The following is a 20,488-nucleotide window of genomic DNA, read 5'->3' on the forward strand; positions in this document are numbered from 1 at the left end:
CTGTATTTTTTGATAATATGTTCAAACTGTATTTGCATCCCCCAACTGATAACTAGATTTTATCAGGGGATCTCAAGAACTTCACACAGGAGGAGCATAATTGCTCCTTCTAACAAGTGGGATATTGAGGTGCAGCATAAATTTCAGTGTCACACGCTAGAAGAGCTGGGCAAAACCTTCTTGGCTGCTACACAGTGATCTTGCCATCAAGGATACAAACCTGGCCCTAAAAACTCCTTAGCTTCTGAACCTACATGACATGCCTCTCCAAATGCCAAGATACTCCTTTGAAATGATTCCTTAGAAGCTGTATGGGAAGATCAGGGTGGCAGTATGTGACCTTAGGAATACATTTTCAGAAATCAGTCATTAAATATGTAAGTTAAAAAACACTGGGTGAAATAAATACACGTTATTTTGCCATTAAACATTATTTTGTGGTTCTGATAAAGGTCCCTCTGTGGGTTACTACAGACTCAAACTTTCACCCAAGATCCTTCACCTGATTTAGAACATCCTTGAAATGAAGAGAACCTGAATTTATCCCCTCTACGGGACTGTTCTGCACTGCTTGCAGTTGTTTATCCTTTAAGCAGTTGAAGTTCAAAGCATTGTTTTGATATTTCACGCCCCACTATTCCTGTCTCTTTTCTGCTCCACACTAGGCAAACAAACCACAAACAAGATCCCAAACACAAAGAAGTCTGAGACACCAGCATGCCACAAAGAGCAGAAACCGCTGACATGAAACTACAGTTACAAGATTCATATTACATCAGTGTTTTTTTTTCCTTCCTTGCTGTGTTTACACAGTTATTTCTTCAACATAAAACTCAGTAATTAGCTAATGACAGCTCCAATAGGCAAAGGAACCAAATCTGGCTGCCTCCTGAGAAGAGAAAATTACCCTGAGAAAGCAGCAGCAAACACACCTACCAAAAATTATGTCCACTTAAGAAAAAACTTTGGCAGGCACATGGTTGCTTGACTACATGTGGGGTGCAGGGAAGGTCGAGGTCCTCAAACTAAACCTAGACTCCTCCACAAAACCAATGTGAATTTTAAATAGATAGAAAACGGTTAACTGAAAAAAAATGTGTGCAGTTGGCAGGGGATGAGAAGTGGAATCCAGGAGTTTTACCTGACAAAATGGTGACACACACAAAAAGAAGCACAGGAAGAAAGAAAGCACCAGAGCAACTGAGGAGTTGACCAAACACTTATTCTGGAAGATGGCAGCAAGGACTGTATCCCTTCAGGAGATGGATGAGGAGTTTCTCACTACTCACTCTTCAACTCCAGACCTGAACTCCGAAACCTACAAGTTCAACTGTCAGCTGGAAGAACAAACATTTTAGAAGCTGGTACCAGAAGGAATCACAGCTATGTTCAGGCAGCTTGGTACAGGCAGTCTGATTTCAAAGATGGTGAGTGATTCTAGGTCCTACCACCTTCAGAAGATGCTCTTGGTGGATGCCTGACATTTCTGAGAATTAGGCCACTTAATCACAGGGGCCTAAGTGCTGTTTTAAGGAAATAATTCCAGGCATTCTAGTTGAATAACCTTAACCAAAAGATCCCTTTAAAATGGAGTTTTCTATTGGAAACAGACAAATGTAAAGTATTGTCACTTGACTTCAAAATGTTTTCAATCATTTCCCCAGTGGCTCAGCATCTTGCAAGGACAGCAAAGGTACCCAGCTGGATGGCTTCCACTTTGCAGCATCTTTTTTCTGCAGCTTTCAACAACACTTTCCTTTCTGGGGACTTGGTTCCTGCTTGCTACTGCCCAAATAAACTCAAAGCAACATAAACAATCTCCAAAATTAAACCTAGCTAAGAAAAAAATGCTTCTGTTGTCACACTTTTAGCAAGCGAGGCTGCTGCTCTAATTCTCACCTTTTTCTTTTTTTTCAAGATAGATTACATTTGGTTTGTAGAACACACTGGAAAATGTATTAGTTGGTTTATGCCACAAGACATCCTATGAATAAAAAGCAACCTGCTTGGAATTGATAAATACATGATCCAATGAATCACTAACCCTTCCCCAAAAGTGCTGATAGTTGGAAGGATTCAACTGCTAGTGTGCTTATACATCATAGAATCATAGAACCATTAAGGTCGGAAGGGACCTTAAAGATCATCAAGTTCCATCCCCCCTGCCATGAGCAGGGAACTCTACCACTAGATCAGCTTGCACAAAATCTCATCCAACCTGGCCTTAAAAACCTCCAGGTTTTTTTGATGGGGCAGCAACAACTTCCCTGGGCAACCCATTCCAGTTCCTCACCACCCTTATAGTGAAGAATTTCTTCCTAATATCTAACCTAAATCTCCTGTCTCTCAGTTTAAAACCATTACCCTTTGGGTGTCAACCACACCACACAGCTTGGTATCATCAGCAAACTTGCTGAGGATACACTCAATCCCACTGCCGAGGATACACTCAATCCCACTGCCGAGGATACACTCAATCCCACTGCCCATGTCTCCAACAAAGATGTTAAACAGCACTGGTCCCAGTACTGACCCCTGAGGGGCACCACTTGTCACCTGCCTCCATTTGGACATTGAGCCATTGACCACAACTCTCTGGGTTGCATATGAGGATGCATTTGTAGAGGAGATTTACTTTTGCTTTAGCATCCACCTGTTGCACATATTAGAGTACAAAAAGGTAATACTGGTGTGTCCAGCTCTTGACATAATGTAATATTGCTCCTTAAAGTCCTTTGGTACCATCAGTATCTCCAGAAAGAAGCTGTAAAAAGTCTCGAGGAAAGCAGCCATGAAACTGATCTTTAGGGAGCATCAACAAAATAAACATACATTAATTACTCACATTCTTTACGTGTAACCCTGTGAAAGGCTTTATTTCTCAACACCAAATATATACTCCTCTTGAATAATAAATACAGTGCTAGGCTTGCTCAAGTTAATATCAACAATTTGCAAAGCTAAGGCTCCAACTGAGCATCACAAATAGAATACTGTGCTGTCACAGGTTGTATTTAATATCCAAGCGTCCTTTATGCCAGCAGTTTCCCACAGGGTAATGGCATGTGTTTGTGTGGACAAAAGGAACTTTTTAGTTTTCCCAATGAGCTTCCAGTTGACTCTAACAACAGAACAGCTTCATTTTCTGCCTTCCTTCTTGATCCTTCTGCCTCATATTTTCTGCGAGACACAGAACAGTGTTAGTGAATTCATACTTTTACTTCACTACACTCAAAAATAAATTATAAGTCTTTAGAAGGGCATAATTCAAGTTCCCAGTGGTCACTAGCAATGCCCTGTTAATGCCTTTCTCCATCAGAGCCATTACTGGTAGTTCCACACCTGTGCATGAAAATGTACTGTGAGACTTTATCTCCCATACACAACAATGGAAAAAGGCTCTCACAAAAACCCACTGTGGATGTTTATAGCATACCAAGGAAAAATCTTGTGAAAAACCCCAAGAAAAACTAAAGTATTTTCTTTTTGGTTTTGTTTTCTTAACAAAAACAAAACAAAACAAACACACACACACACAAAAAAAAAAAACCACCCAACCTTAAAAGTGACAGCACTGCAAAGAATATTCAAGGAGCTATTTTGTTTTGTATTGGAGGAGGGAGTACTTTGCACAAATTCTGTCCAAAACTTTAAAATAACCTAACAGCTTTGGCATGCTGTGGTTAAGACATTACCGTAAGTCTTGACTTGGAAGACTAAAATGTTTCTTTTTTAAGATAAAAAACGAAGGAGAAAAAAATAGATTTCAACACTATTTGAATTCGACATTATTCTGGGACTTTTTATTTGAAGTTTTTTTAAATAAGTATTTATCTAAGCCTCTTCTTCACTATGTGTTTTTCTGCAGGTCCTGGCTTTGATTTACAGAGAATTAAGAACACTCGGACAGACTTAATTAATTGTTATAGCATGAAAAAAAAACAACAAAACTATCAGGAAAATACCATATAGACCACATAAGATTTATTTCCTTCCAGGAATGAGATGCTCAGAGGGGTAAAAAAAAAAAAAAAAAAAGAAAAGCAAACACTTGCTGAAGTTGAAAACGAAATGATCAGCAGGTCAGCATTTCTGTTTTGTAAGTGGTTAAGAACTTGAAGCATTGTCTAGGCTGAGGTTCACAGGCTGCTTCACCAAGAACAGAGGGACAAAGGCTGGAATTGGTGCTCAGCCAATTTCAAACAAGGGGTCTTTTTAACTCATCAAAAATGATCCAAAATAGCCCTGTCATTATTTAATCTAACACACTTCACATGAGAAGTGAAAAACATAACTGCTTGGAATGTTTATCTGGAATATCTGACTCCTATTCTCTAACTTGCACACAAAGTTTATCCTAATGCAAGGAGTTCACTTTAACCTGATGTATAATTTCTGGGGATACAAGCATGTCTGTAGCACTCGGTGGGGTTGGCACATGAGCTCAGCTTTACCTTTCTCTTGCAGGCACAATGGAGGAAAATGAATGGACCGTTAACAAACCCAGCCTGGATGGACCTGCTCCTCAGAGCAGCTCTGTCTCCTCTCCACAGCTCACTCACCCAGAGACAAACACATTGTATTAAGGGAAATTCCAAACAGCTCCTTTTCCAGGAGAGCACGGAGAGCCCAGGCTGCAGCATTCTTGGGTCTGCCTGGTTCGGAAACACAGGAGAGGCAGGTGCTGCCCACGGATGCTTCACACTCCAAGCTCAGTTCTGTGCTGAAAACGAGCCATGATGTTCCCTGTGCTTTCTCTCCAGTTTCTCAGTGAAGAAGGGGCTACAGGCAGTTTGTCAATACATGCACCTTGCTGCTCCATTAAGACAAAAAACCTGACACTTTAGGCTAGATGTACAAAAGTGTTTTCATGCTGACCACAGAACTGACCCACAACAGAATTTGCTTTCTACTTTAGATCTCTAGACAAAACCCTCAGTCCTTAAAATATGCCACCATACTGATGTCACTTGTCATTTTTTTCAACTAAATTACTTAAGAGATTTAGCATAGACTACTGACAGCAGCACTGTTGTCAAACCTGATAGTCTATCACACTAATAATGGCCACAGAGGAGTTGTCTTGATCTTCCTCTACCAATACCTACCGTGTGGGCCTAAAAAAAATGGATGCACTGGCCACAGACAATGCAACACGATCCAGAAAGAGATTACCAGGTGCTAAACAATTAGATTAAGTATAGATTAAGTGCATTTGCTAAATACGGGTTATTTTGTTTATGAATTTATATTTTATACATTGTCTATTAGTCATATAATGCATGTGCCATGTTGCATGCTCTGAAAGAAAAGGATAAGGAGTTTGTATTAGAGCATCCACCTGGCAACTGAAAAACACAGGAAAATTATCCTTTCCATTGCTGAATTTTTAAACAGCTGCAATTTACCACAATCCCATTTATTCCTAAGAATCCAGGGAGGATGCAACAGCCAGGAGCTTGCTACTCTCTAACTGATTTGAAAAAATGTAATTAGATCACAAAGTAGAAAAGCCTGAGCAAATTCAATTACTGCTGCAGTTATTTCATCTGCTTTGCAGATTATGGTTTAATTACCATTGGAAATGAGAACCAATGCAGTGATGTTGCCACTTATTTACCCAAATGTACTGAGGACCAATTCAGCCCATGGATATTCCCATTCAACTCCAAAAGCCAACGGATACAACACATAGTGGGCAAGACTGGAAGGGCAAATAAATACTCATGAAAGAGGTCCCAGTTCAGTGCTATAGGCCCTGAAAAAGATACTCAGGCAAGACTATTATGAGTAACAATTTGGATGGTAACGTGAAATACCACTGAAATTCCACATAAGGCTGTCAAAACCAAAAAAACATCCCTTAGGGATTGTGCTAGTTTGGAAGCATTGGCATTGTGGAGGAGCACTGGGATATCATGAGGGAGCACCGTGTGATTTTGAGGAGTGGAGTAATAGAAATGGGATGAAATTCAACATTACTAAACACATAAGCATGTACTTCGGGACTAATAACTGCCATAAATTACAGCAACAGAAACGAGATGAAACTATGTATTACTAATTGAAAGATCACACAATTCAAAGCTGTATTTGCTATGAACTGGAAGATCTTGAGTTGACAGCTGAGAAAGAGGCAGCCTGGTGCACACGTCAGATGGTTCAAGATGCCAGCAGGATGCCCCACACAAAAGAAGTGCACTGTATCATATACTGCCAGTCAAGATTGAAAAGATCATTATCATTATACATCATTGCAATCTCATCTGGAAGAACTGTGCCTAGTGCCAGTGACCCCCATTTTGAAAAGATAGTGAAAACATGACCAAGTGCAGAGAAAACACAGAAGGGTAAAGAAAAGAAATCACTGTGAGAATGGAGATGAGAAGTGGGCTGACGTAACTGCGCCAAGTCAAGGCTGATTTGGGTGGTGAGACACTGCAACAGGTTGCCCAGGGAAGCTGTGGATGCCCCATCCCTGAAGAGTTCAAGGACAGGTCAGATGGGGCTTGGAGCAACGTGGTCTAGTGGAAGGTGTCCCTGCTCATGCAGGAGGGCTAAAACAGTATGATCTTTAAAGTGCCTTCCAACTCAAACCACTCTATGATTCTACGACATGATCCCCTGGAAATGCACCAGAACACTGGAGAGAGACAGGAACACAAGGCAGGAAAACTCCTGATGGTCTTCAGTGAAATACAGTCCAAGAATACACTGGCATGAACTTCCCATAAACTAATGAGTTTTGGAAACTGGAGAGATTGTTGAAGATGAAAAAGCAATAAGGATTAGAAAGAGCAGAAGATGGGGAACATGTGTCACTAATGTACACTGGAATTTTCAGTGTGATACCTGGCAACTGGGCACTCAAATTCAGAAGATCCTTTTCATCCCATGCTCCTGGACTGCAGCACCTGCTCCCCTGCAGAAATGGTGGCTGGAAGTCATACAGTGTTGACATTGTAACCTAGTGCTGACATCAGCTCATGTGTTTGCAGCTCTGCATTAGCAACGTGCACCCCTACAGGGTTAGGTCTCTAAACATCCCGTAACATGCAGCTGAGCAAGGAGCTAAGAGAAACCTCATTTGACCTGCCTCTTCCTAAAGAGACATCCCATATATCAAGGCTGAATTAAATTCTGTTTGGAATTACGGATAGGAAAATTGATCTCTATGGAAGAAAAAAACCCAACAAAGTCTTTAATTTTAATGGTGCCATTTAAACACACTGTGTCTCACTCCTTTGAGACAAAAATGAAACTGAAGTATTTTGACTCCTACAACACACTGAAGTATATTAAATCCTATCACCAGCAAGAGCTGAAGTTTTCCTCCTCTTCTAAAACTGCAATTCAGTGGGGAATCAAACAGAAGTTTATGTCCACATGCTGTTATCTGCACAGCACTGCATAGACTCAGTGCAAACCCCTTCTTAGCATTCATAATCCCTGGAGAAATGTAATTTATGCTTGTGGAATACAACTGCAAAAGGGCAGGACAACTCATGGTTTGATTCATGCCAGCAGGCACTGTCATTTTGCAAACAGCCTCTTCAACTACTGCAAAAGCCAAGGTCAGTTAACCCAGGTCCTGATGATGTCTGGATGAGCTCCACTGTCTCCAAGTTTTTCAAAGGTAAATATTCCCATATGTAATACTGAGTTACAGCAGGTACATGTTTTTGTCTGCAGTTCAAAGCAGTATGCCAAGACTTGTTTCCCAGAAAAAACAGCCTCAAAACAGAACTTATCAAAACCACTGAAAGTTCTCCACCAGCACCACCACTGCGGATCCCCATGCCTCTAGATGGAAATTACACATTTTCATCCATAGGTGCTTGCAACTCAGTACTTAAATACAAAAGCACTAGTTGGGTGTTTATTCTAGAGGTACAAATGCTCTGTGTTTACCTTCTAAAAATCAGGCCATTTTATGTTGGTTTATCAGCTGCTGTAATCCCACGTTACTGACAGCTCCTGCAGCTCTCTTGCCAACGGAACTGAGAAGGGCTTCACGTGGAAAAACAGAGAGTCCCTGACTGAGCAACAACAGCTGATATCTTGATATCTAAAACTTCTCAAGATGCGACTGAATGGGTTATCCCCCTGAAATTCAGCCTGGTTTTATACCAGCAAACGGGATCCCAAGCCAGGTTTCAACTGTCTTGCAGATAGTTCCATGAGGTAAGTACACACCTGCTGGTGGCCAAGCCTTGATATAGCCAGTGCAATGGACAACAGCATACTGGGCTTCACCTTCTTTTACTGGGCCAAGGCCATTCCTAAATGGAAAGGAAACACAAAAATATCACATTGACTGACATGCAGAATAGCTATATGGTTTTCAACTACTAGTAGTGATTTACTGACATTTGCAAGTTAGAAACAACCAACTGCCAACCCAGAGTTCCGTACAATGTCAACTTCATAACAAATCTATTCAAGCTTTACTTGTTTTCCACAATACTTCTTGGAGAAAGGAATTGAAGCTCATAACAGAGGTGGAGGCGGTTAAGATCAAGAAGTTGAGTGACTTGCACAAGGCTTGCAAAAAGGTCCCGTGATTCTGCCACAGTTAATTTTAGTGCAGAGTTTTCCTCTCCCAAGACCCAGTGCTGTTTTACACTGTGTACTAATGTAGGTATTTGTCCAGGTCATGCTCCTTGATTGAGCATTAGCCCAGTGGAAAATGAGAGTGCTTATGGAAACTAACTGTTGTGGTAAATTAAGTATTAGTACCTGAATCTTTTTCTCATGGTGGTTATTCTGTTCAGGGGTAAATGATCCAGAGGAGCATTTCCACACCTAAAAGTAAATTAATATTTGAAAGGCTTCAACAAGGAATAGAAATACGCAAGATGAAAAAGCATTCTACAATCTTTATTAGTATGCACCAGTAGACAATAATGGATATTTACTTCTGACAGAGAGTCGTAGATTCGTGTCTTCTTAGAACTTGCTGCTTCCCCCACAGGCTGAGCTTTTTGAGGGTGCTACAAATACTTATTTTGTTTTATAAAGAAAAACTAGAAGAGGCTACAAGAAGGGTCCCTCCTGTCCCCCACAAATCTAAAGGCTATTTGAAATAGATATTCCAAAGGCAACTAAAGAATAGATACACTTCAAAATACTACAAAACAAGGGTGAAAATTAGAGAAGAATGTAAGTCAGGTCCCCAAATATCCATACAAAATGATCTCAGTGTTCCAGTAGCTTCCCTGGCATTTTGACTGTCATACACCAGCTACAATGTTTGTAGATCTTAATCTAATGTTTGCAGGAACAGACTATTTACACTGTCAAGTACCTTTATTTAACACTTGCCCATGTACATTTTGTGATATTTCTAACTATGCCTAACTGTATAATTTTAACAATCTGTTTGAAGCTAAGTAAATAGTTTGAAGGGTAAAATCAGTTCATTTTGAACAGAAAAAAGAACAATAACAATGAAAGAAGTAATCACAAGGAAAGTTCACAGTAATTGAGGCTCATTCTGCCCAAAAGTTTTTAATAATTATTATTTTTTCATATTTTTTTTTTCATACTAGTCACTGCCAAGGAAAAGGAATGAACAATTAAAGTAAGATTTAAAATTGAAAAAACAATAGGGCTACTGGCACACATAAAACAACTCTCATGCACTGGAGTTCACAGAATTAGGGTGCCTGAAAGTAATTGCAAACTGAAATGTTGTTTTATAAGCTAGGGAACAATAGTAAACTGGATATCAGGCCTGGTTTTCTTTCCACAGAAAAAGTCTTCCTCACATGACCACTATGAGAAGCTTGGAGGAAGAGAAAGCAAAGTTCCAAGTGTATCTCTGACAGGCTGTATTTCTTTTCCCCCAGTGAACAGGGGAAAAAGGAGCTACAGCTTTCAAGTCTAATTTTGCAGGTATGAAGCATAAAAACCTCCTACAAAGGTGCCCAAGAGCCATATATTCAGCTTCCTTACATGACTGGAAGAATTCCACCACATAACCAAACTACAGGGATCTGTTTTGATGTGTCAAATATTTTGCTTTGCATGTTTCATTCCATAACAAATGTTGCATCACCTCTTTTCAACACACATATTGGATATAGGCTGCAGATGCAATTATGTACTTTCCCCTGATAACCACACAGAAAGAAATTTATTGCAATAGCAACACGCACTTTCTCCCATTAGCACTACAACAGAAGTGCCCACAAGTCCCAGTTAGAAGCCCTGAGCAGGCAGATGTGTTTAAAGAAGCTCAAGCAATGCAGGAGAAGATGGGAAATTGCAAAATAAAAACCCTCTAACAATTACTCATTTATCGAGCATCAACCAGCTGACATTTGGTTAATTCATACCAGGCTTAGGTTAATTCCTACATAGCTGGCAAGTTTGCAACTGAATTCTTGTTTGTCTTCAAGATTCTTTTAACATTATTGGTTTGCTGAAAAAATACACAGAGTTGGGCTTTCATTACACTTGCAAAAGCTTTGTTCCTCAAGTATTGATTTGAATAATTTGACTAGAAGAGACAATGGCTTACATTCCAAGGGTGAAGCTGTCATGAAGTTCTCTGGGGAAAGCATCCTACACCCCACACTGATAAAATAACTGCCACACACAAATGGGGTGCAGCTTTGTCATTAATCATAAGAGAAGACAGATTTCAGATTTACTTCAGTTCCAAAAGCAAGCATTCTGGAAATACTTAATGGAAACGTGTCACTACAGCTTTGTTTTTTAAGCGAGGTCAAATTAGTGCAACAAACTGTCTGAAGTCTACTCTGAGAGGGGTCTGGAACCATCACAGGAATACAAGGTAAATGCATATACCTCATCCTGCAAATGAAGGAACGCCTTGATCCCATGCACATTCTCATTGAGGACTGCTGACCCTCTTTCTTTACTGTTCCAGTCTTCAAGTCGAGGATTCGTCCTAGAAAAGCCAAGGAGAGCAAGTGTTGTTCAGTACATTAAATTAATTCCATTTACTACAAACTAAGATAACAGTAAGCCATTAGCCCAGTTAGGGGAAAAAATGCCAACAAAAAAATCCTGATCCTGGTCTCACACTGGTTATGTGCTGGCTTAACTCATAATTTCAGCAAGGCTGACTCTGAGTCACAACAGTAATGGCTCTTTACTTGGTTGGCCCAAGACCAACTTCCAAGGCAGGGTCAAGAGTCTGGAGGCAGAGAAGACAGTAACAGCAAACATAACTTTTTGACTTGATCTGCTTGCTCCACTCTTTACCAGAAGAGCAGAAGAAGCAACATGCATCACTTCCCTGACAGCTGTCCCTCCTTCCCTGTGCTCTCGTGTCTATCCAGAACACTTTCACCATAACACCACATCACACATTCAAGGCTGCTCAGACAGCAACACATAAGAGCAAGCTTTTCTCCTTGGTGATGAGATACAGGGATGTCACAGCAGCACTTGTGCTGAGGCTCTTTCAGAGCTGATCAACACCTGACATGTCAATATATTTTTAAAGGTAATTTTCAGCCAGATCAGTGAGATAATCTGACTCAGCCACAGTGACATGAGTCTATGTAAGGTCCATGGCTGGAACCTGCTGATCAGCATAAGCTGACTACAAACCTCAGAATCTCACCTCACAGACACAGCATTGAAAAGGGATGACAGCAACCAAGTCACCCTCATAAGGGAGATGTTCCACTCCCTTAATCATCTTTGTGACTCTGCGCTGGACTCTTTCAAGTTCCTCCTGAACTAAGGGGCCCAGAACTGGATAAAATATCCCAGATGAGGCCTCACCAGGGCTAAGTAGAGGGGGAGAAGAACCTCTCTCAACCTATTCACCACACCACTTCTAAGACACTCCAGGATTGTGAATGGTTGGCTGAGCAGCCCTTACAGCAAATACCTGGGTAGTTAAAATCCCCCATGAGAGCCAGGGCCTGTAATTGCAAGGCTGCTTTCAGCTGCCTGTAGAAAGCCTCATCAACTTCCTCATCCTGATCAGGAGGCCTGTAACAGACACCCACAACAGTATCACCCATGCCAGCCTGCCCCTTAATTTGGACCCACAAACTCTCAGCTTGCTCCTCATTTGCCCCTTCCTCCATCTACTTACCTCCATACATGAATGGGAGTAAAATAACTACAAAACCATTTAAAGATAATTATTTTAGTTATGGAACTAGGAAGTAGCATTCTAGTCCTAAGGTATGGTAGATAACTACTTCTGGGGGAAAGCCATCTGTGATGACAGAAGGTCAGACTGTGTCATTTGGTGTATCTCCAAGGTATATTTCAGATGGTTAATAAGTTAGGAAGCTTGGGAGTAATTCCTGCAGATGACACAATTCAGAGCACTGGGCTATATATGATTATAGATGTATGCTTCAGGTGTGAGCTGGGGAAAATCATACCACCACATTTCCCGGCTCAGCTACACTAACCTATGACATAGGATGGATCTGAGGTTCAAACATACTTCCCTTCCCTGCATCAGAGAGTCTGTCTCTCTACCTCATTTTCTAAACCCAAAGCCACAGTCCATTTCCCCAACCCCTCAAGTAATCACACAATCTAGAGGAATAAAATACCATTAGGCAGGAAGCAAACTAACTCACAAACAAAGGCAAGACATAATGAAGCAAATAAAGCCTGAATATACATGCAGGACCCAATAGCTGTCCAGATGAAAATGCAAGCCAAATAAAACCATTAAAAGCATTTATTTCTTCTGACACAATAACTCTGTCATACACATGAACAAAAGAAGAGTTTCTGTGCACTTTTGTTTTTCCATTCCAACACAAATTCTTGGAGTGACACCAATAATCAAAAAGCAGTGACAGTAAACATAACTCAAACAGCTAACGGAAATGTTTCTGCTTTTATCATCCAAGAGCATCTGTAAAGCAAAGTGTACTTCACAATTACATGGTCACTAAGCCTAAAATTGCTGACACATGTTCCTTTGGCATGTCTGGAACACCCAACAACAAAAGTAATCGCTTTTAAATTTAGCTTTTTGTTTGGCAATGTTTTAGAAATACATACCAGATAAGAAATAGTAGTCTTAATCTTGCCCTGACTTACAAAACCACTGCAGGGGGTTTGTGGAGTTATGAGTCAGAGGAATGTTTGGTACACAGATATTACAACAAAGCTCTCCCAGCAGCTTGTTTCAATCGTCCATCGTGCGTGTGTTAACCTTGTAGAGCTCTAACAATACAGTGGAGGTTTTGATAAACAGCAAGCACTTTGTGTCTCATATATTATTAGAAGCTTGTGATTAAATGATATTCAAAAGAGGAAGAATGATAGTTGAACAGACTAAGGACAAAGCTTTCAATACAGCTCAGGCAAGCCCGTCAGTGTAATCTCTGGAATAAGAGGGATCTCCTAAGACATGGCATATCAGGGCTCATAGCTGTGTTGGAGCTTTAAAGTTAATATTGGTGGTGCCAGGAGAGTAGAACTTATCTGGGAGAGTCCACTGGGAAACAACCCACTGTGAGATCCGTATGCAACTGATGTGGGCATGCAGCACAAGCAGAAGCCAGCTTTGGAGAAAGGAATGGTGTAATACCCCAAAGTGCTTGCACCCCTGTCTGCCCGCAGCACAGCACACACACCACCAAGAGCTTTCTGTTTGCAGAGCTCTCCTGTTTAATGATGGCCATCTGGGTACAGCATCACCCCTTTTAATTTTCATGCTAACTGCTCAAAAAGTCATCAATTCTAGACATAGACTTAGCATTTAGCTTTGACCAGATAATCCTAAAGAAGTGCAGAGAGATGGAAAACAGCAAAGTCAGGACAAGGGGAAGTTGTACCACAGCATCTGCCATGACCTGCTACTGCTGCAACAACCTGCAACTGCAACAGTTGTTGTATCTACCAGTATCTACTGCCTGTTCTCAAGACAAAACTCACAGCCGTTTCTCCCCAGACTTCTCGCCACTCCTCACCAGACTCTTGAGCAGGGAACAGACCCACATCACCACACTTCTGCCAGCATAGAACTGCAAAATCATCTTCTATCTCCTTTATAATATCATCTACACTCGTTGCAGCTGCTCATGTGATGGACCTTGGCAGGTCACACATTTCAGAAAAGCAAACTGGTATAAATTGCAACCTGGAGTCTCACAGACAGCTCAGCTCAAGGAGGTTGGCTCTGTCACAGAACCATGAAACACATCTCTGTGCATTCCTGCAACTCTTACACTGGTGCTGCCACCTTGGTGAGAAATGCTCATTTAGGTTTCTCCACGGGCAATACACACAAAGTGCATTTGACGTAAAAGCTGGCAGTTATATTCTTATTAATAAATATTCTAGAATGCTTCAACAACTTCTGCGAGCTGAACAGGGCAAATGTACATTTTCTTCTTTTTTTTTTTTTTAACTCTTCTTCTAGTTTTTTCAGTTTTAACAACCCAGTGCCATTGCCAGCTGGATCCTTTATGGGCTTCCCCATAAACTGGTAATTGCATGTAGTTCATTTTCATGTTAAACTTTTCCCCTCTCCAGCTCCAGACATAACCCTCAAATACAGCAAGTGTGGGACGTGTCTCCATCACAGCCCTACTAGGAGTGACACTGCTGCTTTATTACCATTGACAGCAGCTGCACAACTCACCAGAAACCAGAGTTTACTCTGTTGCAAAACAGAAAGCAAATAAATGAGCACAATGCTTATTAAAGCCAGCACATAAATCTCTCTGGTTCGTCTGGGTATAATTGACGATTTGTTAAAATCTACCCACTACAGCCCCCATTCAGAAGGTGGCACTGCTTGAATCTGGAATAAACCAGTTGTCCTCTGAGCAGGAATCCACCACACAACCAAGGAACCTGATTGTCAGCTGTCATTACAGGAAAGGGGTCTCAAGGGAACCACAGAGGTGAGGACAATGTGCATGAAATGAATTATTTGGGTAAAATTGGAGAAACCATATAAAGCTCTTCCCACTAAAGAGATTAGTTGGTAACCTATTCAAGTACTGAGGATACATGCCTGAAACATTCCCTTTGTGTTATGCTGCAGAGTGTTTTCAAAGATGCTCTAAAAACATCACCATCATCAAGGGGATAACTGTTCATATTGGCACTGATACGACCCTTGTGTGTGCAAATAGTGAACAGATTATTCATGAACCTTCCCCTTTTGGATCTGCAATAACTACTGTGAATGTTCCAATATCTTTTCTGAGCTTGCAATGTTTGAGATGAACCTAAGCCAAGGACTGGCCTGGGCCTACTGAAGTTCATGGGGTTTCAAATCTGAAAGTTTGGCTCAAATCCATCTTTGCACAATAGCACCAGCCTGTTAGAAAACTTGTTCCTCCATGTTTAAGCACTGCATGCTAAGGTTTATAGCCTGGTAATCAAACACAGTCTGTTCTTTGTTCCTTTTTTTGGTTTGTTGAGGGTTTTTTTTTTTTCCTTTTTTCTTTTTGGTGGATTCAAAACTCTGGAAGGTTCAACATCTAATTCTACCACACATGCTCTCTCTGCTGGATTTCAAGTTCCTAAGAATCCTACAGTTTGTAATTAGAAAGAAGGGTTGTTGTGTGAGGAGGGCATTATTCTACAAAAATTTCAGTGCAAGTTGAAATGGCTGGCTCCAAAAACAATGACACAAATATTCACATCCAGTTTGCAGCATGGAAATACCCCTCTTTTGCAACAAAAGACCTGTTTACAAAGATCTGAATAAATTTGTTTTGGTCTGAGGCACACAAAAATACTGTTTTTAAAGCACATGTTACAATTTTACACTTCCCTCTAACTCATCAGTAGAGGGATTGCTGTCTTGCATAGAATCTTGGACCTGATATGGAAACAGTCTGAATTAAAAATATGGAGTCTCATCTAAACCTCAGTACCTTCAGCAACCCAGCAAGCTTTGTGCTGTAGTTGATACTGTCTTGTTGTACAAAGAACCAGCTAGATATTCCATAATTATTCTCAGCCACCAGATTGTCTACATATTTCTTTTCAGGCAAAACAAAATAAAGGATACGTTTGGTTTGGACAAGATAACAAAAGATTACTGTGTGCTCATCAAAAATACTCCACAGGCTACTCAAGGAAGACAAACAGGACACAGGAATACTGCACCTAAAAAACCCTTATGAAAACCAAAAACATCTTTATCTTGCTATTGAAACGGAAAAAGCAAGATATACCCTCTCAGTGTTTTCTGGTGTTTACTGTTGACACAAAGGTGATGTTCATAAAAGCACAGACGTCTCTATCATCAACATTACACAGAGTCCACAGTCTGTCTGAAAGCCCAGGACCCTGCCCTGTAAATCACAAGGTATCTGCTGTAGGGTTGGTGAGACTGGGAGCCATAGCACAGAAACAAGCTGCTTGGTCATACAAGTATCCTCCAGGAACAGATCACCCCTTCAGTATCACACCACCAAAGACAGGGACTAGGAGAAGTCAACACACCCAACAATAATCCTAATAAAACTGAACCCACAAAAAATGCATCTAGGCAAACATATGAGCAATAAGAACAGCCTTGACACTCAAAACAGAAGCGGCCTTAAGACTAACTTCAAATTACAAACTAAGGGCAGAACCACACAACTGACACCAGTTACACCACGTACCCAGAACTAACCCTGACTTTACAGCACACCCCTCACTCATACCAGAGGTTACAGAGCAGCTCTCCCAGGTAGCACCCACTCACCTGTTGTCTATTTTAACACTACATCATATTCACCAAATATATGTTTCTTTAAGTTAATGGTCTGTTAAATCTACAGCAAAAAAGACACCAACTCTCGATAGTATTTAAAACAGACTGAGAGGCCACAAAGAATGCACAGGTCTAGAAACTAGGAGCCTGACGAGGTTGCTTTCACAAAACAAATCTGCTAACTCATGATGCTTAATTCATTCACCAAAACTCCCTGCTCATTCACAAGATCATGATCCTATCAAACTTTTCAAGGAGCAGGTCAGTAAGACTTTGTGGGAGGCAGCACTGGGGGTGGGAACAAGGTCTCCCCATGCATGCTTCCCACCTTTGCTTCCCAGCTGCCCTGACCATACAGAGGGGATGTCCACACAGGAGGCTGCAACCTGCCAGCAAGCCAACATTTATATCCCTGTCCTCTGCTGTACAGCACCTTGTGCCTTGGCCCAACATCTCCAGAAGAACAAAGCCACGGGGATGGTGATACACCAGTATCACTTGACAACTGGAAAATCAGCCAGTTTCACACAGCCTGGAACAAAATCAGGGACCACACAAGACTTCCCAGCTGCTATTACACTGCACAGAAATCAACCAAGAAGCTCGCAGGATGGCAAGGCTAAAATGCAGTTGTTCTTGCTCCAAAGCTGTCAGTGCCTTCCACCCAAATGTTAGGATCCTGCTTTAGCTCTCACAGGCTGGGCCTTCACTGCTCTCATCTGGTTTATCCTGCTGGAGGAAGCAGCATCGTACCCTCACTCCATTGCACAGACCAGTACAGTACAAAGCATCCCTAACACCATGGTAAACAAATGTATCAGTATACAAAACTAATAGCTGGCTGTAAGCATGTACTTGTTGTTGGCAGAGTTTTAAAAGCAACTTTTTAAAAGCAACCTTTTAGAGGAGATCCACAATCCACAACTTTACTCCTGTTTTAAAGATTAGGACACGGAAGCTCAAAGGAACAATTTCTCTTGCTTGCAGTCAGCCAGCAGAGGAGGTGCAGCTATTATCAGGGCCCAAGCTCATGCAAGCAGTATGAGTTCTCAAGACAGTGTAGCTGTAGATGAAAATTCTCAATAACATAATCCACAGCAATTCTCAGAAAGTCAATAAAAATCTCATGACAACCAAATGCTTATCATGGAACAATCAGCTTAAATGAGAAATAAACATGATTATGCTTCCAAAAGAAGACTGCAGGCTGGGCAGCAGATTTATCTTTCTCTATATCCTGTAATAATCTATTGATACATAAATGTAGAACCTAAAATGAAGTAGTCCAAATAAGGAGAAGAAATTTCACTTGACTTGAATGCACCACTTCCACAATGTTACTTAGAACCAGGACATGCTCTCTATTGCTCATTTTTCCCTCTGCACTCATGAAAAAATTCCTGAACTACCTATCCCGTAACGATGGATAATATTCCACTTATAAATATAAACCATCAAAGCTCATTCTCCTCGTTGGCCTAGCTTCTCAGGGGGACTATTTGAACCTCTCTAAATATGTTAAGGTTTACATCATCTAATTGCAAAAGGCGTTGTATAAGCATTAGGAGTCAAGTTATGACATTCTTACAATAGAATGAAGAGTTGATCCAATCAAAAGCAAAGTTAAAAAAAAATTAAAAGAAGTAATGCAATTGAAATGCAGCTATTTTTAAATATCTGTCTGTCCCTTACTTACCAACTGGAGACACTGACCCGCAAAGGGGGAATTGAAAAGCCTTCTCACCCCCTCTTGTTTTTCAATAAGAACCCCCTCATGTTACACAGCTGTTTGCTTAATACAACTTGTTCTTATAAAAGCTTATGAGGCCAAAAGGTCTCTGCTGTGCCTCCCTTCACGTTTGACTAACCAGTCTGCATCATGCAGTTCTCCACAGTGTTGGGCAAATATGCATCATTTTAATTAAATTAGAAAGGAAACTGTGGGCTTTGGAGCCTTGCTGTTGAGTTAATTTTAAGGGACTATCTGAAGGATCGGTTACAGATCACATGGAAGTTTCTCCCCTGACGGACATCGAAACACTGGACAAAAAACTCCCAAGCAAATAATTCAAAGCATGTGTTGAAATAACATTAAAAACAAAACAAAAAATGTAAGGACTAACTGTATTCTAAACTCTCAGTGATGGTTATTTTATGTATGGGAAATATTCAGCATGCTAAATAACACAGCTTGTAGAAGGACGTACAGATGTGTAAGTTCTCTCTAGACATAAATACAACAGCATCTTTTTCCCTCTTTAGTTTCCTATCTGTAAAGTGGGACAATGAGCCTCTCTTTTTCCATCCATGCACTGCCCATTTAAACTTTAGCAGCAGCAGCAGATTTATCTTGCCATAGATTCACTTAAGTCTCAACACAGCTACATTCTGATCTCTGCAGGTACTTTCAGGCTCACTCACTAAGCAAATAAATACCACCAAGTTGATGGTTCCATGAGCTGGGCAGTTTGGGGCAGCACTTCTGCTGAAATGATCAGATGTATTTGAAGGAAAGCCTGAGCTGGAGAAAATGAGCACACTAAGGCCTGATAGTGACCCAAGATACAAGGAGTTCCTCAAAAGCCAGAGCAGACTTTCTACAACTACAAAAAACAGAAAACCCCAGAAACAGTTACTCCAAAGCACCATCAGCAGAGACTCCCATGACAGTCCAGCTATCCAAAATAACTCTATAAAATGTAATTTATTCTTTTACCATTCACATCTGCATAATAAATCAATACCTAAAGGTTGCAAGTAGCTTTTCAATTAACCTATTTGTTTCACTTGAATGCTCCACAGGAAGCTTTACTAAAAAACACTTCTGCCAAAACAACTTCAGCTCCTGACATTCTGTATTACTTGCACTTCATTGTCAAACTCAACTAATCGGGATATATGCTTTATTACTAAATAGTAGTATCATCTGCTTCTGAAATTTGGCCGCAGCCTGTCCCACACGAGCCAGTGACATGCCATGGAACAGTCCATTAGAGGAAATAAATGATAGCTGTTAGATGATTTTGTGAGATGTTTTGCTGGGGACAGAATTAAATTTAAACACAAGAGGAGTGAGAGAGAAGAGAGAAAACAGAAAGCCCAAGGATGCTGTCTGGTTGTTTTTATAGGCTACTCCTTTAGTTCATTTAAAATAAGGTGTGTGGGGCAAGTCATCATCATAGGTTTTAATTCTCTTTTTGAAGACTCAAGACACAAATGACATGCAAAAGTCTCCATACCATGAAAACAGAAGAATGCCTCATGGTATAGGTTCAGACCTCAGGCACTACAACAAAACAGATCAAACCACATAAAATGGACAGTGGGCCCTGTTTTTCACTCTGGTTTTGTGCTGCTCTATGGGAGGCATTTCCCACCATACAGCTCTGTCCAGGACTCCAGCCAGGAGCAAGTGGGTGCCATGTTCCCAGCAAGCTGGTGGGAAGCCAGGGAAAGGACAAAGACCATGGAAGTCCTGCCTCTGCTGTCTCAGTCTTATAAAATAGGAGAGCTTCTGCTAAGGAGAGAGAGAGATGATAGCAGCGAGGGATAGCTAAGTCAGCCATTCCCCTTGGAAGCAAACAGACACTCAGTGTGGATTCCTGCCACTGCAAGGTACCACTCCTCCCTCTGCTTCCCTAGTCTGTTGCCCAACTCATCATGTAATACTAAAATATTTCAGTGCATTGTATTAACTTCATTGAGACAACATCTAAATTAGGCTAAAACAAAAGCCACTTCTCTTACAGGGAAGATGCTACGGCTAATACTGCACCCTCCCAGCACCTGTGGAGCTTCCATTGA

General features: G+C 40.9%; 1 protein-coding gene across 4 annotated transcripts in view; it reads right to left on the reverse strand.

The window, feature by feature from the left end:
• The window catches only part of ARNT2 (aryl hydrocarbon receptor nuclear translocator 2), a 99,133-nt gene that overhangs the window by 33,570 nt on the left and 45,075 nt on the right, over positions 1-20,488 (reverse strand). For all 4 annotated transcript variants that reach the window (XM_051628070.1, XM_051628067.1, XM_051628069.1 and 1 more), the window contains 3 exons: positions 10,816-10,918; positions 8,740-8,805; positions 8,197-8,282 (listed from right to left, as the gene is read on the reverse strand). In XM_051628070.1, the coding sequence (XP_051484030.1) occupies positions 8,197-8,282; positions 8,740-8,805; positions 10,816-10,918 (255 nt within the window). The remainder of the gene's footprint in view (positions 1-8,196; positions 8,283-8,739; positions 8,806-10,815; positions 10,919-20,488) is intronic.

The sequence above is a fragment of the Apus apus genome, chromosome 10 (genome assembly GCF_020740795.1).
Source record: "Apus apus isolate bApuApu2 chromosome 10, bApuApu2.pri.cur, whole genome shotgun sequence".
In the NCBI taxonomy this organism is placed as follows: Eukaryota; Metazoa; Chordata; class Aves; order Apodiformes; family Apodidae; genus Apus; species Apus apus.